At 40.8% G+C, this 25927-nt stretch overlaps 2 protein-coding genes across 4 annotated transcripts in view; one reads left to right on the top strand and one right to left on the bottom strand.

Moving 5' to 3' along the window:
- The window catches only part of MANSC1 (MANSC domain containing 1), a 50649-nt gene extending 41179 nt beyond the window's left edge, over window positions 1-9470 (bottom strand). Inside the window, exon 1 of the mRNA XM_027856365.1 lies at window positions 9115-9470. The gene's annotated coding sequence lies outside the window, so the exon portion shown is untranslated. The remainder of the gene's footprint in view (window positions 1-9114) is intronic.
- Window positions 1768-25927, top strand: part of BORCS5 (BLOC-1 related complex subunit 5) — an 88591-nt gene continuing 64431 nt past the window's right edge. The window contains exons 1-2 of one of the 3 annotated variants that reach the window (XM_027856366.1): window positions 1768-1907; window positions 12000-12140. In XM_027856366.1, the coding sequence (XP_027712167.1) occupies window positions 1850-1907; window positions 12000-12140 (199 nt within the window). In that variant the 5' untranslated portion in view covers window positions 1768-1849. Of the gene's footprint in view, window positions 1908-6044; window positions 8291-11999; window positions 12141-25927 lie in introns of those variants that run through there. The other 2 variants (XM_027856368.1, XM_027856367.1) reach the window with 2 other exon arrangements.

Here is a 25927-nt window from a genome sequence, read left to right as displayed (position 1 = left end):
AAACTTTATTTAACCTTCTCATAATCTGTTTCTTTTTCTTTTTGATGAGGCAATCGGGGTTAAGTGACTTGCCCAGGGTCACACAGCTAGTGAATGTCAAGTGTCTGAGGCAATATTTGAACTCATGTCCTCCAGACTCCAAGACTGGAGCTCTATCCACTGCGCCGCCTAGCTGCCCCAATCTTCTCATAATCTGGATAGCCAGTTAGGTGGCAGTGCTGGGCCTGGAGTCAGGATGACTCATTTTTGTAAATTCAAAGCTGGCATCAGACACTTACTAGCAGCACAGCATGACCCTGGGCAAGTCACTAAACTCTGCCTCAGTACCTCATCTGTAAAATGCACTGGAGAAGGAAATGGCAAACCACTCCAGTATCTCTGCCAAGAAAACCCCAAAAGGGGTCAAGAAGAGGTGGACACAACCTTTTTAGTTTCAACAACTTTTTCAACTCAACAACAACATAATCTGGGGTTACGTGAATTACCACTTTGTGAATTTTAAACTTTCAAGCTCTAAAAGGCCATATGCAGATGAGCTGAGGGACCACAAAGTCCCCAAGCCTCAGTCTTTCTCAGAAAGTCTTCTTTAGGCCCAATCATCAGCTCCTTATCAGATCCTACGAATGATGTTTTCTCTCCTCACCCATTAAGGGGAAAACAATGTTTCTTTAAAACACACAGATTCTTCCCCCCTCCCCTTTGCCCACCAATTCACACTCTAAAGGGGCAATACTTTACACCTTTCATAAGGTGATTAATCTTTTTCTGCACACCACAGTCCCTTTCAACAGCCAGACTGCTCACACGTGATGATGTCTTCTTGAAGGGATGTAAAGATGCTTCTGCTTGGTTGGCCTCCAAGCATAGAAATGGGCGAAATACGTGGAAGGCGTAAAGAGGCAAACTGAGGCAAGAAGGGAATGGGCTGCCTCAGGACCTAGTGAGTTCTCTCTCACTAGAGGCTTTGGAGCACAGGCTGGAGCATCGCGGTCGGAGAAGGTGCGCAACGTGGTTGCTTGGATCCTTCCAACCCGAGCTTCTGTGATTTCTTCCCTCGGACACCTAGCTCCTCTACCTTCCACCTCCCTGCATTTTCTGCCCAGCCGGCTTTTCCCGAGGATTTTTCTTTGAGCTCTCCTGCCCAACCTCGAACGCTTTCTTGCTCCTGCTGTCATCTGCGGAGTACTCGCGCAAGCCTCCAGGCTGCTCAGAGCGCTAGTCCTAAAAACGGCACTCGGCGACTTGGGTCCTTTAAGGTGGCTCTGGCCCTCGGAGGCGGTGCTGGGCCTTTAAAGCGGCTCCGGTTCTTCAAGGTGTCCCTAGCCTTCTGAGGAGGCGCTGGCCATTTAAGGCTGCTCGGGTCCTTACAAGCGGCGCTGGTCTTTTAAGGTGGCGCCGGCCTCCCCGTCCCTTTTGTCTCTCGGTCTCCTCCCGTCTGCTCCAGCTCCTCCTTAAGCCGCCGGAACTGACCCGTTCCTGAAGCCGGTGCGGCCGCCTCTCAACCCGGAAGGAGCGAGCGAGAGCTTGAGCTAAATTGGGCGCATGCCCCTTCCAGGGCTGCCTCTGGAGGTGTTCCTGCGCCCGCCTACGCTGCTCCATTGGCCGCCGCTGCCGCCGCACCTTGCTGAGGGTTGGGGGGACGCGCCGAGTCGCCCGTCCTAACCTGGGGGTGACGGGGCGGCCCCGGCTGATGCCTCGCTTTCGGAAGCCGGGCGCCCTCATCTCCCGCCGCCCTCGCCTCGTCTGAGGGCGGGCCCGGCTCCCCGCCCGGCCCGGGGGATCCCGGGCCCCCTCGCCCCCTCGCCCCCGCACGTGGCCACATCACTGCTTCCCAGCGTCCGAGGCTACCATGGGTAATGAACAGAGCGCCGAAGCCGAGAGCAGACCCCACGACCTGAGCGCCTCAGGTCGGTGTCCTCGCGCTTGTCACCGCTGTCACCTCCCCCCTCCCATCTCTCGGGGTGGAGGCGGAAGGGGTTGCTAGGTAACCCTGCGGCGCCTCCATCCATCGGCCCCAGTGAGGTGGGGTCCCACGGACTCGTCTGGTGGAATGGAGCGCGCGTGGCCAGAGGTTGACTGTGCCGTAGGAGGAGCATTTGGACCGAACGCATCCTCCGGCCCAGCCCTTTTCTTTTTACAGAAGACATGGTGCAGAGAGAGGGCTGCTGACTTGCTTTCTCGGAAAGAAAGTGGCAGAGCTGGGATTTGAACGCAGGCCCTTTGACTTCACATCCCATGCTTTTCCCGCCACACCACAGATTCCTGCTGCTATGGGTCATGGCTAAACTTTTTTTGCTAACATGACTTGATTTCTTTTTCATGGTCAGATGAATTTTTAGCTGTGGCCGACAGGTATCAATCACAGGAGGTTCTTAACCATTTTTGTATCATGACCACGTTTGGCAATCTGGTGAAGCCTGTAGGTCCCTTCTCAGAATCCTATTTTTTCCCCTTAAATTCCTAACTGAAAGAAATGGTAAATTTCAGTGGTTAGTGAAAATAAAAATGTTATTTTTTTCATCCAAGTTAAGGGAACTCTTGAAATCTATCTCTAAAACCAGGTTAAGAACCCCTTTTCTAGATGTGTCAGAGGAGATATCTGTGCAAGTATAGGTTAGACGAGGTAGCCTTCGAAGACCCTTTCTACTCAGAGATCCTGTGAATTTATAGAAACATTCTACCAGTTCAGAAGAGCATTAAAGGTTCCAGGGATTATTTAATAAGTGTCAACCTTTTCCCTTTCTCCTGCATTGAAATGTCATGTCCCTGACAACCAGATTTTCTCAGGTTCCTATAGCAATAACAATGGTTTTCATTGATAGAAGGCCTTTTTAGGGGAGTCCAGACTTTGATGCAGTGAGGGAACACTCTTTACCAATGTAGTTGGTAAAATCTAAGTTTGCAACTTAGATTCTAAATCTTAAAGAGTTGTCTGGGTTTCTGAGAAGGTGACTGGCTGAGGGAACAAACCAGTATTTGCCAGTAGTGGGACTTGAACCCAGGGCTTTTTGTTAGGAAGACTAGCTGTCTATCTAGTAAACCAGAGATGTCAAACACCCAGCCCATGACATGGCCAGAACCAGATTAAAATGTAATTGGGAAATATTTAACAAATAAACAAAAGTACATTAAAACGACTATTATATTTTAAAACTAAGCCAATATACAACCCGCAGGATCCAAATGGGAGATTTAGTGGCCCTCCTTTCTATTTGAGTTTGTCGTCACTGTTCTGTACCACAGTACTTCTCAAAGTTTTACAATTTACAAAATACTTTGCTCATAAAAACTCTGAAGTTGAGGCTCATCGAGATTAAGTAGCTAGGGTCACCTAGCCCAGACAGGCTGTGTCAGAGATGGCACTTAAATACAAGTCTTTATGACTGTGGGGCCATCTCTTTACACTCTACCGTGCTTCTGTCTTAAATGTGAAATATATTCACGATAAATGCAAAGTAATTTTGGGATAGGGAGGCACACTAGAGATGGGAGATGAGGTGTCATGTATGGAGACTCTTAATTCTAGTGCCTTCCCTGTGGTGATTGCTTCCTATTTCTCTTGTATAGAGCTTGTTTGTACATAGTTGGGGGTGGATAGTGGCAGAGTGAATGGAATGCTAGGCCTGGTGTCTGAAAGACCTGTCAGATACTTACTAGCTCAGTGTCCCTGGGCAAGTCACTTAACCTCTGTTTGCCTGAGTGTTCTCATCTGTAAAATGGGGATAATAGCACCTACCTCGATAGGGCTGTTGTGAAGAACAAATGAGAGCATACTGTAAGGAGCTTTGTACTGCACCTGGCACATGCTAAGCACAACATGAATGCCAGCTATTGCTATTATTATTATCACTACTATTATTCATTGTTAATATGCTGGCCCCCATTAGACTGTGACCTCCTTAAGAACAAGGACTGTCTCTTGCCTTTCTTTGTATCTCTGGTGCTTAGTAGAGTGTCTCCAAAGTAGTAGACTTCAGTAAATATTTATTGACTAATTGGCTGGAGCCAGATTTTGAAAGACTTGAAAATACCAAACAGAGGAGCTCATATTTTATCTCAGGCTTCCTTCTTTTTTTTTTTTTTGGTTAGGCGAGGGGGTTACGTGACTTGCCCAGAGTCACACAGCTAGTAAGTGTCAAGTGTCAAGTGTCTAATGTTGGATTTGAACTTAGGGCCTCCTGACTCCCTGTTGGTGCTCTATCCACTTGCGCCACCTAGCTGCTCCCTCATATTTTATACTAGAGACAATAGGGAGCTCCTGAAACTTTTTGATCAGGGAAGTGATATGATCAGCCTTGTGTTTTAGGAACTTAAGTTTGGGGGCAGCTAGGTGGCGCAGTGGGTAGAGTACAGGGCCTGGAGTCAGGAGGACCTGAGTTCAAATCCAGCATTAGACACTTGACACTTGACACTTAACTAGCTATGTGACCCTGGGCAAGTCACTTAATCGCATTGCCTAGCCAAAAAGCAAAACAAAACCCAAAAACATAAGTTTGGCAGCTCTGTGGAGGATGCATAGAGATTGTAGAACTTTGAGGCATCAGGAGACCAGTTAGGAGGTGTTGAATTAGCCTGGGTGAGAGGTGATGATTATTGGAAATAAGTTGTTTGTGTTGATGAGTGGAGAGAAAGGGAAGATGAATGAAAAAGCATTTATTAGGTGCTATGTGCCAAGTTCAGTGCTAAATGCTGGGCATACAAGTAGAAAAAGCAAGACAGTTCCCTGCTCTCAGTGTGCTCATTCTCTAATTAGGGGCGATTGAATAAAGTAGTTTAGCTTTAGGGCTACTGGAAAGGCGCTAAAGTTCTTAAGGATGTGAAAGATGTGCAGATGATGCTGACAACTTAGCAACTGGTAGGATTTGGTGGGGTGGGTTTTCATTATTAAGTTTCCTTTTATGTTTGTCTTGGTGTTTTCTGAACTAATAACTTTCTAGCATTATGATCTATAAAGTGTGTTTAATATTTCTGCCTTCTTACATTTATATGCAATATCTTTTGTAAAAGTTCCATGTGAAATATGAATATTTTTGGTAGTCTCCCTTAAAAGATGTCATTACATTAGTCTTTTTAGCTCTTAATTTGTTCTACAATTTTTCAGTTCTATATTTTACCTTGTTTTTCTGTTAGATTTGCCTACCTCTTAAAGAGATAAACATTAATGTCTCCTGTCATTATTATATTACTATTTATGTTTTCTTGCAGTTAAGTTAATTTTTCCCTTATGAATTTATAGGTCATGGTATTTGGAGCTTATCAGCTTAATATTGATATTGGTTTGTTATCTGTGGAACTTTTCAGCATAATGTAGTTTTCTTCTTTGTCGCTTAAATTATGAGTTTTCGGTTTAGTTTTGTCTAATAGTATGATTGCAGCTCCTGGCTTTTTGGATTCAGTTGATGCATAGTACATTTTGTTCTAGCCTCTCATTTTTATTCTTGATATGTCTTTGCTTATAATACATATTAAAACATTGTAAGCAACAGATTGTGCAGTATTGTTTTTTTCATTCAATCTGTCACTTATTTTGTCAGACTGTTTAATCTATTTACATTGTAGTTATGAGTTAGGTGTATATTTTCCTTAATTGGTGATTCCCTGCCCTGTATGGCTGTATCTTAAGAAGCTCTATCCACAATGCTCACTTTGCTTACAGCTCACTCTCTGGTCTGCTTCACTTCCTCTCATCAGCTTTCTTGTTCCCCTTTTTAAGAGAGTACTTTGTCTTATGATTAATTTCCTTAATCTACTTTAAAGGAACCCCATTCCCAGAAGCCCTTTTGCCTTCACGGGATATTCACCACCTCTCTGTCAATTCTCCCTTAGTTTTGCCCCAGTTAACTTATCAGTTCCTTTTTTCTTCTGTTTTGTTATCTAATTCTCCCCCCCACCCCCACCCCCGTAGTTAAATGATTCATTCAAACCTTCCCCCCTTATCCTTCCCTCCAATTTCTTTTTCTATGTCCTTATCTTTAAAAAAAAAAAAAAAGATTTCTTTACCTCGACCTCTTTACTAATTTTCTTCCTTTTTTTATTCTTTAATTCATAGTCTTTATGTTATTTGTAACTTCTTTAATCTCTTTGTGTTTCATATGGAATTTGAGCTTCTAAAGTACCAAGTCTGAATTCTCTTTTCTAACCTTTTTCTATGTAGACCTTGTCCCTTCACCCCCTTTTTCCGTTATGCCTCAGTCTTGAAAGTATCACTTCCTGAAGGAGAAAATGAGTATTGGCCCATTAGTGAAATTTCCTTTTGCCTAAATCATTGGATCCAATTCTACTCTCTGCCCTTCCCATAATCGTTTTCTTTTCTACTTGCCATGCAGTCTCCCCTCTGGGTACATGATCTCCCGTTATTCTGGAAGCCCTTTACTCCCTGGAGCTTAGATTTCCTTTCCCCTAAGGCAGGATGTTGTTTGTAGAGATAGAACATTCTGTCAGAGGAAGTGATGTTCCCACAGATTAGATCCATGGTAAGGTCCCCAATCTGCCATTAGAGAATATGTATGTCTCCCCATGTAAATGTTCTTCTTTGGGACTTTTCCCCCATTGATGCAACATCTCCCCTTTTCTTTCCCATTTTAATTTCTCACTTTGTTACCTCACTTATTTGCCTGTACCCCCTTTTTTCCTAAGAGTTCTCTTTTTGATAACCATGGATTTGATTATGATATATCACACATTCTCTTCTATGCTTCACTAACTTCCCTCTCTTATGTACGCGCCCATTCGGCAGTTTAATCCCACAAACTACATTCTTTGGTACGTGGTGGAGATTGTGGGGTTCAGTCCATGGTTCTTCTCCACCATCACTCTTTCCTCTTTACATTCTGCCCTCATTTTTATCCCTTTGCCTGCTGTTCAAAAGGAAACTCTAGACTGTTCCTCTATTGTTGTTTTTAACCCCCTATGTGTTTTTCTCTTTCTAGTCTTTTCTTTTAATAGACTGTAGAGATGGATATTTTATTTAGTTATTTGTACTTTCCTTGAGAATTGTTTCTTTGCCACTCTTGTGTTTCCACTGTTTTGAGTATTTGCAAGTCAAATAAGCTGAAAATGTCTTTTTCCCCCTTCAAGAATGCTTCAAATTTCTCTCTTTTACTGAATGTCCAACCTTTTTTTTTTTTAATTGATGATTAGACACAGGTTCATATGGCATTGCATTTTGGGTTCCATCTTGAGTTCCTTTGCTTTTTGGAATATAGTATTCTATCCCTTGTGTAGTTACTGGTGGATACAAAAGTCTTACATTATTTGAATTTCCTTCCCTTTATATATGGTCTTTCTCTTCGCCACTTGCACAATTTGTCATCAAAATAGTTAATTTTAACCACTATATGTCTTGGAATTTGAAGCATCAGTTTTAATTATCCTTAACTTATTTGTATTTCCAATCTGTTGTTCTCCCTTTGACTTCTTTGGTGAGGTTTACTACTGTGGATTCAAGTTGTTTTTTTTTTTTTTAATTTTACTAATTATTTCTGCTCTTCGGGCCGTCATTTTATTCCCTTCTAAACTCTCTTAAGATTCTGATTTTTCTCTTCAACCGTTTGAGAACATCCCTCTGTGGCTTCATGTTCTCTTGGGAAACCACACGGTTCCGTGTTTCCTCAGGGGTTGGCTCAGTTTCTTTTGTTTTGTAATATTTATTCATAGACATTTGCAATCTTTCAGTGTCTTGGTGCTTGCCTTCTAATTTTATTCTTTTCTCTGTTCATTAATCTGCTTGTGCTGCAGGTTTTACTAACTGAATTTTCTTCTTTCTGCTATCTTTGGTGTTTTTGCTGTTGTTATATACCCGTCTCTCGCTTTCTGACTTCCCTCTTTGATGTTGGCTTTACCACCCCTCCCCCCCAGGCTGGACCCTTTTCCTATGGTGCCTCAGTCCCTGACCCAAATATTTTTTTGGGGAACAGGGCTGGCCCCAGATGTTTTCAGTTTTTTTTCTTCAGGCTTGGTGCAGCCACTTATGTTGGCCTCCTGCCCCAGGTCCCCCTTTGCTTAAGTTCTCTGGCTTCACCAAGGCTATATCTACTTCCTCCCCTGCCCCTCACTTGAGGGAGGTTAGAGCAGATATTCTGGGAGGAGTTTCTGAAAGCTTTGAGGTTCTCTAAAGTAGGGGGCTATCTCAATCAGAAAGGAAATGTATCTTCACCTTCCCGCATTCTTTTCTTTCTTCTGCAAGAGTTGAGGTTCGCTGCCGGTTGTATCAGGATACTGGGGAAAGGGCAGGCTAGCATGGACTCGCAGAGACTGAAGCAGGAGGGAAATTCCTGGGATGGATCCACAGGTAAACTTCATTGGGTACACCCTGTTGGATCATGGAGGCTGATAGAGGAGGGGTGCTGAGTGAGTTAGTTAAGGATTAGCATAATCTACTGCCAAAAATAAATAGCAAGCATTTACTAATTGTCTACTATGTGTGTAAGCCCTTTACAAATATTATCTTATTTGATCCCCACAACAACTGTGAGAGATAGATGTCCCCATTTTACAGTTGAGGAAACTGAGGTACACAGGATAAGTGACTTGGCCACAGCTAGTAAGAATGTGAATATTTGAACCCTGGTCTTCCTGATTTTCTTGGGCTTCTTCCTTTTTTGTTCTGTGGGAGTATCAAAAATTATTCTACCTCTGGCCCATGATTCCTCTGTTTTTAGTTGTTTGTTTTTTGAGTTAGTGGGGACTGGAGAAAATGTCTAGTCTTTTATTTTATTCGTCACAACCAAATCTGACCTACTCATCCTTCTCCTTTCAATCATTCCTTTGTTCCATAGTTATACACTGCAGTGGTGCTGATCTCTTCCCACTAGTTCTTCCTTCAGTCTCATTCCACTGCCATTTGCCTATCCTAACCAGCTTCTTTGAATTTACTTAAATTGTTAATTTCTCTCTTTCCCTCTTTTTCTTTCTCCTGTTATCTAATCTCAACTGAACTCTCATTTCAGCAAGACAATCTTTTTACTCCTCCCAAATTGATTCTTTATTCCATTCCTCCAAGAGGCTATTTGAGACTTTTCTCTTGCCTCCCCTCTCATACACGATCCCCTCACCCACCTTCTCAACCAAGAACCCATACTCACACTTTACTGAAAGAAAAAATAGACTACTCACCATGAGCACTTATTTCCTTCTTCTCTATATTTCTGAGTCCCGTTCCTTCTTCTTTAACTCCATTCTCTGAAGAAGAGATGATTCTGTTCCTCACCAAGACCAACCCCTCATCGACATGTACTTTTGACCCATCCCTTCTTATCCTCTCCGGCAGATTGCCCCAGCTGTTATCCTTACCCCCAAACCCCAATCTTCAGTCTCTTTGTGGCTCTGCTGATCCTTGGCGGCTGCCTATAAATATGCTTGAGTCTTTCAAACGAGGAAAAAACCCTCACCACACCCTCATCACCCCATATCATCCTATATCACCCCTTATCATGTTATATGTCTTTCCTTTCAAAGCCAAACTCTTAGAGAAAGCTGTTTCCATTTGTAGCTTCCACTTTCTCTTCTCTCAACACTTCTTAACCCTTTGCAGTCTGGCTTCTGACCTCATCATTCAACTGAAACTGTTCTCTCCAAAGTTATAATCTTATGACCTTTTCTCATTTCTCATTCTTTTCTACCCCTCTCTAACATTCAACAGACTTGATTACCTTCTGTGGGTTCTGCTCCCTCTTGATTTTCCTCCGACTTGTCTCACTCAGTCTCCCTTCTCTACCTCTCTCAAGTCTCCTTTATTTCTGTCTTTCTCTGACCCTCTTTTCTTTCCTCCTCCCCCCTTCTTCTCTCTTCCCCTTTATTCCTTATGCCTTGATCACCTCTGTTTTGTTGAAGGACTTTTTTGTTGTTGATTAGGTTCAGTTTTGTAGGATTTCTTACTTTGGATTCTAGCTTAAGTGTTTTTACTTTCTCCATTTCTTCTTCCAATTTCTCCTGACTGAGGAGTCCCCTGGATTATTCACATTGCCTTTCATACTTGAAAGTGTTTTTACTGGATGCTGGTGGAATTTCTTGTTGTTGTGAAGCTTAACCATTACAAGCTTTGGTGTTTTAAGCATAGGTTTCTTTTTGCTGGTAGTAATCTATGGATTCAGTTGTTTAGTGCTTTGTTTTGTTTTGTTTTGTTTTTTAACTTATATTTAAGGTTTCCTATGTTATTTAAAGTGGCTTTTTCCCTTGTACAGTATTTCTGAGATCTTATGGAATCAGCTTTAGATATTGGTTTATAATTCCTTTTTTTGTTTTGAGGCTTTGAGTTTGGAGGGGAAAAAAAGCTTTATATCAATCAATAAGCATTTATAAAATGTTTGCTATGTGCCAGGCACTGTGCAAGTGATAGGACAGGGATAGGGACAGACCAGTGATTTCACTGATATAAGGATCTCCTGACTGAGGAAACTCCTTCTACCAATGCAAGTCTGAAACTTCTCCATAGCTTATAGTCTTAGAAAGTTGCCTGGAGCCCTGAGAAGTTAAGTGACTTGGCCATTCAAAGACAAAAATGAAACTGCATCTGCCCTCAAGGAGCCTTACATTTTCTTGGAGGAGACTATATATACACATACATATACACACATATATGTATGTGTGTGTGTGTCTCTTTCTCTCTCTCAATGTATTTTTTGCTGAGAGGCACCAACAGTGTGGGAGACGAGCAAAGACCTTGTTTTGGAGGTGGCATTTGAGCTGAGCTTTGAATCAGTCAACAAACTTTATTAACAACTGCTATGTGCCAGACACTGCTGGAGATACAGAGAAAAGTGAAACAGTCCCTGCTCTCAAGGAGCTTACGATCAAATTGGTTGTATGTCAGGAACAGTAAATTTGACTGGATTGTATAGTATGTCAGGGGGGAGTAATACATGTGTACATGCACACATGTATGCATGCACATGCACATAGATGCACATGTGTTTGTTAGGCGTGCACATGTGTGTGAATGCTGATGCATGTAGTGTGTGTATATGTGTGATTATATAAACATGTATATGCATGTAACATGTATCACATCTATATGTACCGGCATGGTTATATAAATTATATAAATATGATAAATTATTTTTATACTTTACATGTAATATAGCTGGAAAGGTAGGTTGGTGCCATGTAGTAAAGGGCCTAAAATGCCAGAGAAGTTTGTATTTGATCCTAGAGAGGCACTAAAGAGTCACTGTAACTTATTGAGGAAATGAAATGGTCAGGCCTGTGTTTGTGGAACTAGCTTATCCCCTGCTGCCACGTTCTAATGAACACTGAGGCAGCACTTCTGGGGACTCCTGCTGCAAGGGGTGCTTGAATGGGGTGCGATTATTACTTATCCCTTATCTTTCCATTATATAGTGCTGTTCCAAAATTGCCCTGTTAAGTAAAGAGCCTGAAGACTCAAGAGTCTTTTTCTGTCCCCAGCCTTCTGGAGCTCAGATGACTTTGGACAGACCACAACCTTTGTATCTTGGTTTCCTTACTGGCAAAATGAGAATAACAATCCCTGCTTATGTTGGAGGGATGTTATGAGAAAGCGAAAATAAAAACCATTGCTTTGAGCAATGAGTAGTAAAAATGTTTTCATTATTACTAAGCTGAGGGTGGTAGTGACTAGTGTGATGTAGTGGAAAGAGTCTTGTCCTGGGAGTCAGGAAACCTGGGTTTGAGTCCTGCTGCTAACTACCTTTGTGTCTTCAAGCTGAGAGATCACTGAGTCCCTCTGGGACTCACTATACTCTCCTTATAACAACATGGTGAGGCAGTGTATTTTGTGGATTTTTTACAAAAAGTCTCAGAAAAGTTAAGCAACTTCATGCCCTTGACCCATGAAGGTAGGATGTTAGAAGTAGGACTTGGCCTCAGACCTTCCAATGTCAAGACCTCTGTTCTTTCTGGTAAATCTGACTGTGTCTAGGATTCCTCCCATCTCTACCAGTCTATATATCAATGACTCTATCTTTGGCGCTGCAGAAGCGTCCTGCCAACAACATCTTAGCAATTTGTCTTTGTTTTTTCAGTGACTCCTCCTACCAAGCAGAAAGCCAAGATGGATGACATTGTTGTAGTAGCCCAAGGAACCCAGGCCTCACGGAGTATCAGCAGCGATCCAGATGTCATCAAATTACAGGAGATTCCAACCTTCCAGCCCCTTTTGAAAGGTAAGGGCTTTTGTTTCCTTTCATGTTTCTGGAGAGGAGGCAAGGTGTAGAGGACAGAACTCAGCCTTGAAGAGTTCGACAGTGTGACCTTGAGCAAGGCATTCAGCCTCTCTTTGATGCCATTTCCTCATTGTTGAAATGAGGGGGTTGGAACAGATGACCTCCAAGGGCCCTTCTGGTTCTAGAGCTATAATCCTGTGACCATGGAATTTCGAGGCTGGAAGAGCTCCCCGAGGCTCTCGTTCAATTTGTATCTGACTGACGATTCCCTCTGAAACATAGGTTCCAAACTCACTGGGGTTTGAATATGAGTGGAAGGGACCTCTCTTTCCCCTGGAGGCAGCCTGTTCCACTTTTGGCAGGTCGAGATGTCAAGAAGTTTAACCTTAAATCAAGCTGAAATTTAGTTCTTTTAACTTTCACTCGGTGCTCCCAGTTCTGTCGTCTGGGTCCACACAGACCGGCATAATATGGGGGAAGGAGGAGTCCTGATTCCGACTCTGGAATCCTGTGACCTGGTTTTGAATTTTGTCTTTGACACTATTAACTTTGGGCAAATTACTTATAATACTAACAATAATAATAATAGCTAGCATTTATATGGTGTTTTAAGGTTTGCAAGTTGCTTTATAATATTATCTCATTTGATCCTCACAACAACCCTGGGAGGTAGTTGCTATTGGTATCCTCATTTTACAGATGAGGAAACTGAGGCCAATAGAGGTTAAGTGACTTGCCCAGGGTCACACAGGTAGTAAGTGCCTGAGGCAGGATTTGAACTCAGATCTTTAAGATTCCAGAGCCTGTGCTCTATTCACTGTACTTTTAACCTCATTGGTCTTTACTTTATTTATTTGTGAAATGTGGAGGTCAGACTAGATGCCTTCTTAGGTTCCTTTCAAATCTAGATCTATGATCCTATTTTCTCCTTCCATATGAAAGCATTTCACATACTTGAAATCAGGTATCGTGTCACCCACCATCCCTGCCCCCATTCCTCTTTTCTCCAAGGTAAAGACCCTTATATGGGATAATCAGAGGGTTTACCTTCTGATCAATTCTAAATTTACTTAACTGTAATAAAATAAAGTAAGAACTGACTGCATGCCTGGACTCAAAAAGTCATCGTTAATGGCTCCACATTCATTTGAAAGGAAGTCTCCAATTGGAGTGTCCACAGGGATCTGTCCTTGGCCCCATACTGTTTAGCATTTTCGTCAGTGACTGGGATAAAGGTGTAGATGGCATGCTTGTCAGATCTTCAGACAGCACAAAGCTGATTCCGTGGCTGTTAGAGTCAGGATACTGAAAGCTCTTAAGAGGCGAGAACACTGGGCCCAATCAATTAAGATGATATTTGATAGGGCTAAATATGCAGTTTGGTTCCAAAAATCAGCTTCATAAGGATAAGCTGGGGGAGGCAGCATTAGAGAGCTGTTCATCTGAAAAAGAATTGGGGTAAACTTAGCAAACTACAAGCCCGGTATGAGTCAACAATGTAAGGGCCAAAAGAGCTGCTATAATCTTGGACTGAATTAAGAGCAGCAAAGAGGGGATGAGTGTTGTGTTTTATTCTAAGTGCTGTCATATTTAATGACCCACACCAAAAAGGTAAAGAATGTACAGAAGGCAATAGTCTAACCTATGGTCATTATTACCTTTGTGATCTTGGTCAAGTTGCTTAATTTCTGTGGTCCTCAGTTTTCTTATCTGTAAAATGAGGCATTTGGATTAGATGATCTCTGAGTTTTAGTTCTAGATCTGTGATTTTATGGTTCATCCAGCTGGCTTTCCTCCTCTTTCAATATTGTTTCTTCATTGCTTCCTCCCCTAAGTGGGTTATCCAATCTCTTGATTGATCTGCACAATGATCTGATTTACTCCATTAGTTAGAACATTAATGCGTCCAGTCCCTTTTGCAAAAAAGAACAGGTTCTTTATAAGGAAAGCTGAGTGCCACAGAATCGATGATTTCAGACAAAGCTGGAGAAGATTTTTGAGAGTCCTTTGGACATCAAGGAGATCAAATCAGTCAGTACTTTTAAAAAATTAATTCAGACTATTCACTGGAAGGTCAAATACTGAAGCTGAATCTTCAATACTTTGGCAACATAATGAGAAGATGGGGCTTGTTGGAAAAGGCCTTGATGTTGGGAAAGATTGAAGGCAAAAGGAAAAAGGGACAGCAGAGGATGAGACAGATATTATCATGGAAACAATGAACATGAACTTGGACAGACTGCAAGAGACAGTGGAGGATAAAAAGGCCTGGCCTGATATAGGCCCTGGGGCCACAAAGAATGGACGGGACTGAATGTTACCAAGCATGACCTTTCTCCCTCAGACACACATAGCACTTTGTTTTGCACCTCTCTGATGTACTGATGTATTATTTTTTTCTTTTTATAGTAGCTCTCTTTCTATTTGTAATATCTTGCTACTCAGTTGTAAACTTTTTGAAGGCAGGGAGCTTATCTAAATTTTGTATATTTCCCTTCATGCACACAGAGTGCTTTGTAAACAGTAGCATGTAATAAATGTTGAATTGTAGAATGAAATTGTGCCTGTAGATTACATTTATAGTTCTTTTTGTTTAAGGACATGTGGGTGGTTCCACATAAACCATAAGTCCTACAAATTACCTCACTCCTTTCTGATGACGTGAGTTGGAATCTCAGCTCTACCACTGACTGCCTTTATGAGTCTGGGCAAATCACTTAACTTCTCCATGCCTCTGTTTCCTCCTCTGTAAATTGAGGAGTTGGACTAGAAGACCTCTAAGGTTTCTTGGGACTCTAAATCTGATTGTATTATTTTCTTCCATTAGCTAGAATGATTGAAACTTTACTAACTCCTGTGTAGGGAGTCCTTTTTTTTTTTCTTTCAGAGCTAAAGAAAAACAAAAGATCATAAAGTTACTGAACTCAAGGCATATTTTAAATTAAGGGACTTTTCTTTCTTATCACTGTCAACCCTGACCAATGAGTTACAGTCATGCAACCACTGTTAACTCTGGGGAAAAGAAAAAAAACACAGAGCTCACACAAGTTATCAAAACCACAGTTAAAGGGGGCAGTTAGGTGGCACAGTGGATAGAGCACCAGCTCTGGATTCAGGAGGACCTGAGTTCAAATCCGACCTCAGACACATGACACTTACTAGCTGTGTGACCCTGGGCAAGTCACTTAGCCCCCATTGCCCAACTGAAAAAAAAAAAAACAAACCACAGTTAACTAAAAAATAAAATAAAATAAAACTAACAGTGATTATAAGCAAAAAACTTTCTTTATGCTGTTGGAGGAGGAAAACTAGATGCATATATAAGGGTGGGGTGTCCCAGTAGGAGGCCCACTTTAGTGTGGACAAATCTTAATACTTATACCAATGGCTACGAAGTGAGCTGTAGCCCTGACAGTGGAGGGGTAATAGCAACAATGAGACAAGTTTGATTTACAGCAGGACTTCATGACCAGAACATGGTCACAGTCCTTTTAAAGAAAGTATGGGTACTACAGGTACTCTAAGCTCAGAGACCACCTGGTGTTAGTGTGAAATAGTTTGGGGATTTTGCTGTGACTGAGTTCATCCAGAGGGTGAGTGCAAAGGATTGTTGTTATGCCAAGCTCAGGGCACAGGTTGCTTGCTGGGCCTTAGCTCTGGAAAAGAGGATTCTCCTAATAATAAAAAGAGATGAGTAAAAAAGAGAGGAGTGGTTTTGGATGGGGATTCTGACTCCACATTGGCCTCTTGCAAATGTTTCGATAACCTCTGCTGACAAATTAGACTAGGTCAGATGTCAGCATCCAGTGGCTTGAAAGCTGGGTGTGACTTTTTAAAGTGGCGTGGTTGTGACCCTGGCTTCTGAAAGTCTGGAGCTCTGATGGGTCTCAGTAAACTGGAAGTACGGGCTTTATAACCTGAGTGTTTGTCTGTTGTCCAAGGACTAGCTTAGTAAGCTAATCCAGAGAAGCTCATTATTTAGCTGGCTACAGGGTGATGCCTCCCTCCCTCCCCCCCCCCCGCCCGCCTTAGTCACAGGAGTTTATACATATTGACTTTTGTGGCATAGATGGAAATGGCCATTGAATTATGGTCCTTGTAGTATTAAAGGAATTAACATCTGGCTAGTTAACTTCCCGTATTCTCCTCTACCCCTTTTGTGAGTAAATTCATTTTTCCAAGCAAAACAGTAAATAGAATTCAGGGAAATTATACCTAAAATTCCATGGCTCTTCTAGGGAAAATCTGAGGTCACAGGAGCCCAGACGCCATCTATTCCAACCCCCTCATTTCAACAATGAGATAACTAATCAGAGAGAGTCTAAGTGCCTTGTCCAAAATCACATAGCTCCTAAGTGTTAAAGGTGGGATCTGAACTCAGGTCCTCCTGTGTCCAAATCTGCATTCTATACCCCACACCTTGCTTCCTTTCCAGAAAGACCAAAAAACCTCTGTGGTATGTGAATATATTGTATCGTAAGAAACTAGAAATATGAGGAATTCAGGAAAAAAAAAAGATTTATATGAACTAATGCAGATTGTAATAAGCCAAATCAAGAGAACAATATATACATCTGTAGTAATGTAAATGAAAGTTGAAAAGACAGTTGAAAGCTCTAAAGAAAATTGAGCTCTGAATAAACGAAAAACCAATAAACATCCTGGAGAGCATAAATACAAAAACATAAATCACCTTATAAAAGATGTAAGGTGATTCCTTTTTTGTGTGTAAAAATTTGATAGTTTAAAGAGACAAAACTTTTTTTTATTAAACTAATAAAATGAGAGCATGAAGAAGTAATTTTCAAGAATACAGAGTAAGAATGAACACTGTTTTGAGAACTGACTAATGGCTGGAGCTGTAGGATGTATTGTGACCCCTTGGCTCATTTGCCTTTAGTTCTTTTAAAAGGGCAAAACTCATAAAATTAAAATTCATATCACTGTTTAGAAACTGAGGGGTAATTAAATATGAATTGTTGATTTCATAGGGGATTTAGTTGGCTGTTACCTCATAATTGAAAGGTGAGTCCCTGAGTACCCAAAGACTGATTTCAACCATTGAAATAGGTAAAGTCTGCTGGCAGAGACTGAGGGTGGAAGAGATTGGAGAATGTGGCAGGAGACAAAGACTCATTGGGGCACCCCTCCAAACTTTGTATTAGCTATTTGAAGAAAGCAGCTAGAGGAGTAATCAACTAACAAGATTTCAGTTTTTAGTTCCTGATTGACTGAATGAAGAGTGAAGCTCATTAGAAGATAGTTTCTACTGGGGTGGGGAATCTGTGGCCTCAAGATCACATGTGGCCCTCTAGATCCTCAAGTGAGGCCCTTTGACTGAATCTAAATGAAACCATGTGGGGCCTCGAGGCTGTAAGTTCCCTACTCCTGCACTGAGATCTGATTGGCCGGTGTGAAGTTCTGGCTGGATTTGCTTGCCTTGCCCAAAGAATTGGTCTGATCTGTTGCTTACAGTTTGATTGGATGAGACAGCATTGTGGTGAATGAGTAACTGGCTGGGCTACAGACAGTACAATCCAATGATGTCTGCAGTTATTTTGCTTAGAAGGAACCGCTAGCCAATTCAATACTATAATACTTTTCCAATTCTAAAGAATGTAAGTTGAAAGAGCTTGTAAATGCTTTATTGGGTTCAAGAAGAGGGCTTGACTGGTTGGAGGATGGAGAGGACTAGCTTTGTGTGGTGCAGATATTCCTGAACAGACTACAGACATCAAAGTCCACAGTTCAGAATTGTGAGTTACCCCAAGCACATGGGTTTTCTAGCTTCATGTGCCTCCCTGTCAGTTTTTTGTAACCATGTGTCTTACCCAATAGATACCTAGTGCATTGGTGGAAGAATATGACACGTTTTGTTTTTTTTTTTAATTTATTTATTTTTGGTTTTCAACAATCACTTCCATACACTTTTGAATTTTAAATTTTTCTCCCCCCCTCAACCTTCCTCCCCAAGATGGTGTGCAATCTGATATAGACTCTACATATATATTCCTATTAAATATATTTTCATATTAGTCATGTTGTAAGGAAGAATTAGAACCAGCAGGAGGAACCACAAGAAAGAAGAAACAAAACAAAACAGAAGAGAAAAAAAGAGCAAATAGTATGCTTTGATCTGCATTCTGACTCCATAGTTCTTTCTCTAGATGTTGATAGCATTTTCCATCATGAGACTTTTGGACTTGTCTTAGATCCTTGCATTGCTGAGAAGGATTAAATCTATCAAGGTTAGTCATTGTACAATGTGACTGTTACTGTGCACAATGTTCTCCTGGTTCTGCTTATTTCACTCAGCATCAGTTCATATAAGTCTTTCCAGGTTTTTCTGAAGTCCGCTTGCTCATCATTTCTCATAGCACAATAGTATTCCATTATATTCATATACCACAACTTGTTCAGCCATTCCCCACTTGATGGACATCCCCTCAATTTCCAATTCTTTGCCACCACAGAAAGAGCTTTTATAACTATCTTTATACATATGGGTGGTTTTCCCATTTTTATGATCTCTTTGGGATACAGCCCCAGAGGTGCTATTGCCGGGTCAAAGGGTATGCACATTTTTATAGCCCTAGTAAAATGTAAACTCCCTGATAGAAGAGAGTATGTCATATTGGCTTTGTTTTCCCAAGTCCTGCCAAAGGTCTTGCATAGGAGATGAATTTAATCAGTTGATACAGATTAGATTAGTGTAATACTTCTAGTGTTAGTTGACAAAGAGATGCATAAAAGTATAATTCAGTGCTTCAAAAGGTCATATTTTGAAAATTTTACAAATTTTTTTCTATGAAAACATTGCCTACCTTTGAATTCAATTCTATTACCTCTGATATAACTAACGGTATATTAATAGGGTAATAGACTTCTTAGGAGGTCTGTAACCTATTGTTTAGGGCAGCTAGTGCATAGTACTGGCCCTGAAATCAGGAGGACGTGAGTTCAAATATGGCCTCAGGTACTTACTAACTGTGTGACCCTGGGCAAGTCACTTAATGCTGTTTGCCTCAGTTTCTCATCTGTAAAATGAGCTGGAGAAGGACACGGCAAACCACTCCAGTATCTTTGCCAAGAAGACTCCAAAATGGGGTCACAGAGAATTTTAGAGGAGGGTTTCTTTTTTTTTACTTGAACAGTTTTCCTTTCTTCTCCTATTTTTTAAAGTTAATTTTAAAAGTGATTTAGTTATTTGAGAAGCTTCAATGGTTCATCATTTCCTCTAGGATAAAATAAAAGTTCCTCTGACCATGTCACATACCTTCTCTCCCCCAATTCAGTCAATTCTAGTGGCTCGCTGTTGCCTGTGAAATCAAATATGCATACAATCCTTTGTTTTTTAAAGCCCTTCATAACCTGGCCCCTTCTCTTCTTATACCTTACTCCCCTGCATGTCTTCTTTGATCCAGTGACATTGGCCTCCTTACTACTCCTCGAATATGACTGTCTCCTGGCTCCCTGGCATGTCCACTCTCTGACCCCCAGGCCTAGAATGTTCTCCTTCCTCCCCTCTGTCTCCTGACTTCCGTGACTTCTTCAGGTCCCAGCTTAACTTTCCTCTTCTATAAGAAGCCTTTTCCAGTTCTCCTTAAGCTTAATGCCTTCCCTCAGAGATTATCTCATTTTTCCCATGTGTAGAACGTCTTTGAACGTTGTGCTTCCCTCAATTAGACTGTGAGTTCTTTCAAAGCAGGGATTATTTTCCCCCCTTTTTTTGTATCCCCAGCCCTTAGCACAGTTTCTGGAACATAGAGAGACTTGCTGACTTGCTTTGACTCTGACATTTAAAACCTTTTGTAATCTCTCTCCAATCTGCCTTTCCTCAGTGATGTCATTATTTTCACACTCTCTATTGTACAGTCTAATTGCAATTCCCCATAAATGAAATTCCATCGCCCACCTGAGTGCCTATGCACAGATTTGTCCTCCATTGCTGCAACATTCTTCCTTTTCACCTGTAGCTTGTCGCTCATATTATTATTGTCATAGCTTATTTCAAGGCTCAGCTCAAATGCTACTTCTTTTTTGTGTGTGTGAGGCAATTGGGGTTAAGTGACTTGCCGAGGGTCACACAAATAGTAAGTGTTAAGTATCTGAGGCTGGATTTGAACTCAGGTCCTCCTGACTTCAGGGCTGGTACTCTATCCACTGTGCCACCTAGCTGCCCCTGAAATGCCACTTCTAAAAAGAGATCTTTCCTGATTCTTTCAGTTGTTAGTGCTGCTTGCCAGAATTACTTTTATTTATTTTATATTTATTCACCTCTGTGTATGTTGTATCTTACCCCTCTATTCCTGTCTTGCAATAGAATATGAGCTCCTTTGAGGTGCAAACTATTGAATTTCTATCTTTTTATTCTTAGTGCCTTGCACTTAGCAGGCTCTTCATAATTGCCTGGTCAATTGGCTTGAACTGATTTTGAATTGTAATGTGATTCTGTGTCTCATGTTAATATTCTGATAGCAATATACAAGATTTCAATGTTATTCTGAAGTAAAGGTCCTTTCAACAATAAACCTCTTATGATATGGAGGATTATGATCTTAGTATTTTTTTTTTCCAGTTTGACATTTATTAAGCACTTCTGTGGTAAAAAGACAAAATGCAAAACAGTTTTTATGGTCAGAGAGCTTGTATCCTGTTTAGGGGGATGGGAGGGGGTGAGGATCCAACTTGCACAGAGACACAGAACATTGAGGAGGTAAATAGCAAAGTCTATTTATTATGCTTTTTTCTAGCAGATCTGCTTTTGTGACTTTTTTCCCTTTAGCTGTTATTTAGGGTGGTTTACATTTCCTGAAAATACATTGACTAATGGTAGGAAAGGCCACCCAGAAACTTGTTTAGTGGTAAAGGGCAACCAGCCTAGAATTTACAAAAAGAATAATGAACCCACAAAATTTACATTCAGTGTGGTGTAGTGAAAACAACTCTGGATTTGGCATCAGGAGATCTGGGTTTTAGTTTTGGCTTTGCCAATGGCAGTCTATGTCATTCTGGGCAAATCTACTCACCGATTTGTCACTCAGTTTCTTTATCTGTAAAATGGAGTTAGTAATATCTGCCCTCTCTGGCTTACAGGGTGGTCATGAGGATCAAAACCAGGCAGCATATGTGAAAGTATTTTGAAATATGTTGTATGAATACCATATTACACACTTCATATACAATCTAGCTAAGCCAGCCTCCTTGCTGCTCCTTCTGCACAGACCTGCTCCCCAAAGTTGGAATGCATCTGTTTTACCTCTGCCTTTTAGAATCATTAAATTCTTGAAAACTCAGCTTGGCCACAACCTATTAACAAGAAGCTTTCCCGAGTTTCCTTCAATTGCCAGTGCCTCTACCTTGAAATTATCTGGTATGTTTTGTGTATTCATTTATGTATCATTTCTCCTAATAGGTTGTAAGATCTTTTTGTTTTTGTATCCCCAGGATCTAGCACAATACCTGGTACATAGTAGGTGCTTAATATAAATGTTTGTTGCTTAATTAACTATAAATGTAAAATGGTATTAAAACTCACTTATGTAAAATAGAGTTGTTTTTAAATAACTGATGTAAATAAGTACCAAAAAACCCTGCAAAATACGTAGTGAAATAAGGGAATAAAAAAATAAGGGCCAAATGTAAAAATAGATAAATTAAAATACAAAAATACATGGGGTGTGCTTACCCTATAACACAGCAATACCACTACTGTGTCTGTATCCCAAAGAGATCATAAAAAAGGAAAAGGACCTACGTGTGCAAAAATATTTATAGCAGCCCTTTTTGTGGTGGCAAAATATTGGAAATTGAGGGGATGCCCATTAATTGGGTTATGGCTGATGGTATATGAATATAATGGAATAATATTATTGTGCAATAAGAAATGATGAACAGATAGATTTCAGAAAATCCTGGAAAGACTTGTATGTACTGATGCAAAGTGAAATGAGCAGAACCAGGAAAACATTGTACACAGTATCAACAACATTGTATGATGATCAGCTGTGAATGACTCAGCTTTTCTCAGCAGCACACAAAAGACTCATGAAGGAAAATGCTTTCCACATCCAGATAAAAAACTGATAGACTCTGAATGAAGATCGAAGCATATTTTTTTCACTTAGTTTATTCTTTCTCATGACTTTTTTTCCCTTTTGATCTGTTTCTTCTTTCACAACTGTGACTGATATGGAAATATTTTTTTACACGATAGCACCATCAAACTGCCTACCATTTTCAGAAAAGGGGAGGGAAGAGAGAGAGGGAGAAAAATTTGGAACTCAAAATCTTGTAAAAATGAATGCTTAAAAATTTGCTTGACATGTAACTGGGGAAAAAATAAAATACTATTAAACTTAGAGAAAAATACATGGGAGCCTTTCACATCAGGTGGTTCAATGAAACAGGAATTTGAAGGTAAGTGGAAAGAGCACCAGATTTGGAGCCTTTCAATCCCAGCTTTTGCAATCTTAGCCAAGTGACTTCACTGCTCTGTGCCTTAGTTTCCTTATATGTAAATAAAAGGAATTCTATAATCTCTTCCAGTCTTCTGTCCTATTCTCATGTCCTACTTCTACTGAGGGAAAATTTCAAGGAATAGATAGAATTTCTAGAAACTATTAAAGATGAGAAGGGAGGGTCCTTGGTGAAATTTGGTAATTGGACCTTTTAAGAATAAGAAGAAACCTTATACGTATTTAGATTTTGGCAGCGTATATGGAGTTGAAGGTGGAGAAAATCTAGAGGAACAATTACATTGAAAGGGAAAAGGGAAGATTAGAGATGGTAGGGACTCTGGGACTCTGAGTTAGCCTGGTAAATAGCCTTATGGTACTAAATCTTGTCAATATGAAGAATTATGAGAAATTGTGATTGGAAGGGATGATAGCTCACCTTTATATAGCATTTTGAGGTTTTAAAAACTCTTTCAGTAATACTGTAATGTAGCTAGTGCCAGCATTAATGTTCTAATTTTATAGCTGAGGAAACTGAGGCTTATTGAATTTCAAATGAGAAAATGGTGACTTAATTTATAAAGCAGGAAAGGAGAAAAACATTAGCAATAATACATAACACATTGCATAACAGTGGTAACAGAGGAAAAAGAAAGATGGACATGGTGAGAGGGAGGGACAATTACGGAGAGGCTGCATATGTTATTAGTGTCTTTGAAATATCAGGAGTGCTTAAGGAATCCAGCCCCCCAGCATGTTAAGTGTCTCTTTTGTGGTGAATATATGGGAGGACATGGACTGGAGTCACAAAGAATGTCAGGCATGGGTGCCTTGATATCTGCATTGTCAGAGGAAATGCCCATATTAATGAGCTTATGAATCAATATGAACATATCTCTATATTTTTAAGTTCTGTAGAAAGGGGCTAAGTGACATGGTAGATAGAGAACCAGCCTCAAAGATCTAGGCTTAAGCCCTGCCATTGAGAGGGGTTGCAGGACCCTGGACAGGTAAGTCACTGTTCCTTCAGTGCTTCAGTCCACTCTCTAAGCCTGTATGTGCAGATCAGGTGCTTATTTATCTTTTTTGGTATAGGGAGTTTTCTGACCAGAATTTCACAACAGTGAAATCATGGGCGCAGACTGAAATTTTTGTCTCTTTTTTTTGTGTTTTTAGACTGGATCTTTGATTTCATTGGCCTAGAAAACTTTCATCTGAGGGAACTCCCTCCCCCTCCCCCCAATGTAGATTGGCACCTGTCCTGTAATTTATAGTAATGATTGCTTATCTGTGGTCACATCCAGTATGTGTCAAAGGTTAGATGTGAAACCAGGGCTTCCTGACTCTTAAGGCTAGTTGAGAGAGAAAGAGAGAAAGAGGGAGAAAGAGAGAGGGAAAGGAAGAGAAGGGAAAGAGGGAGAGACAGAGACAAAGAGAAACAGAGACAGAGAGAGAGAGAGAGAAGGGAGAAATGAACGCATATAAAAAAATTCCCACTCTGTGAGTTTTCCAGTTCAGTTAATGTACTGACTAGCAGTTAAGAAAATGATTGCAGGATATTTTAGTCTGGCACAGACTAAAATGTAAAATGTATATTTTACACACAGAAATGTTAGAATATCAGGTTTTTTAAAATCCTCCCTTCTCCCTTTTTTTTTCTCCAAAATTAGCAAGTATTTATTTGTTCTTCTTCTCTTGGCCCCTCCACCTACCATTGAGAAAGAGAAAAAGAAAAAGAAAACTTTAGTAACCAAATATGCCTTTCCAGGCAAAACAGATTCCTACTTTATTTCCAAAAATATGTTTCCTTATGCATATTGAGTCCATTACTGTGGGACTTTGGGCAAACCTTTTGGGACTTCCTCTTCTGTAAAGTGAAGGATTGGACCAGATGGTTTCTGAATCTTGTTTTCTAAATGCACTTGGTTATCACATTATAATTTGAATAGACAATATTTAAAAAGCAATGTATTAAGATTATCTTGTTGATATGTTAAAATTGCCTTCAAAAGGGATTAAGAATTCTAGCTAATCTGTTAATGAAAATTTGATATTTCTGACGAATGAATCTCAAAGTTATGGCATGTAACTATATGCTATTTTTAAAAAATGTGTTTTTTTTTAAACCTGTCTTTAAATTAATATTGATGTCTCATTGTAGGGGAGAGGTGACCTTTGGGTCTCATACCTTTGTGGTTCAAGAAGTAGCAGATTCTATGAAGTTGGAAAGACTTGCAATATAAACCTCATGATATTCTGTGCCTTCCATCTGAGGACCTTCCTAGCAAAGTGACTAAGTGTGTACCTAGTCATCCCCCTCACATCCCAGTGACTCTGAACTCCTGTAGATCATCATCCAAACAATTCCACATTCCCTACCACCCAATTCCTCATTCTCATCCCCATTCAACCCTCCCACCTCAGTTTCATCCTGACTCCACTCAGTCCTTCCATTATGCCCTCTGGAATGCCTGTTCCATAGACAACAAATTTCCCTTCATCTTAAATCTGTTCTCCCTCTCGTCCTTCCACCAGCTCTTACTGAAACCTGTCTTTCCTATGTTGATACAGCCCCCCTGGACACCCTTTCCAGTACTGGCTGCAGCTTCACTTATTCTCCTCAGCTCACTGGTCAAAGTGGGGGAGTTAGAATACTTGTTCCCTATTGCCACTTCAAGGTTTCTTCTCTTCCTTAATCACTCTGTAACCCCTCTTCCTTTGTGGTTCATGTTATTAATATCTACCACCCAATCAAAATCCTAGTACCTATTTTCTGCAGATTACTTCCTTTCCTTCCTCAGTGAGTTTGATTGGCTTACAGTTTTTCTCTCCTCCCCAACTCCTGCCCTCATGTTAGGGGACTTCAATATACATATTGATTCTCCTTCAAATACCCTAACCATTTAGTTCATCAACCTACTCACTTTCCATGAGCTACTCTTCCATCCTATCTCAGCCGCACACAAAGATGGTCACACCCTCAATCCTGCCATCACCCACAAAAGAACCACCTCCATGTTCAAGATGTCTGAAATCCCTTTATTTGACCATGATCTATTGACTTTTCACAGGTCCCTCTGCCCTCTCTTACATAACCACAGTCATTATCTGCACCATGACCTCCAGTCCCTTGACCCTTCAGTTCTCTTCCAGGCCCTTTCCCCTGTACTAGCCACTCTCTCCTCTTCTCTCCATCTTGACTCTCTGCTGAACCAGTCCAACTGTATACTGTCCTTGTCCCTTGAATCCCCAGTCTCCTTCTCATATTGCTGATTACACCCAGCTAGGCCTCAGCCTTGGATTATTCCTGCCATTTATTGCCTTTGCATC

The sequence above is a fragment of the Vombatus ursinus genome, unplaced genomic scaffold (genome assembly GCF_900497805.2).
Source record: "Vombatus ursinus unplaced genomic scaffold, bare-nosed wombat genome assembly UNPS02011431.1, whole genome shotgun sequence".
NCBI lineage: Eukaryota > Metazoa > Chordata > Mammalia > Diprotodontia > Vombatidae > Vombatus > Vombatus ursinus.
The sequence above is the reverse complement of the archived record's forward strand: the minus strand, read 5'-3'. Positions and strand labels throughout refer to the sequence as shown.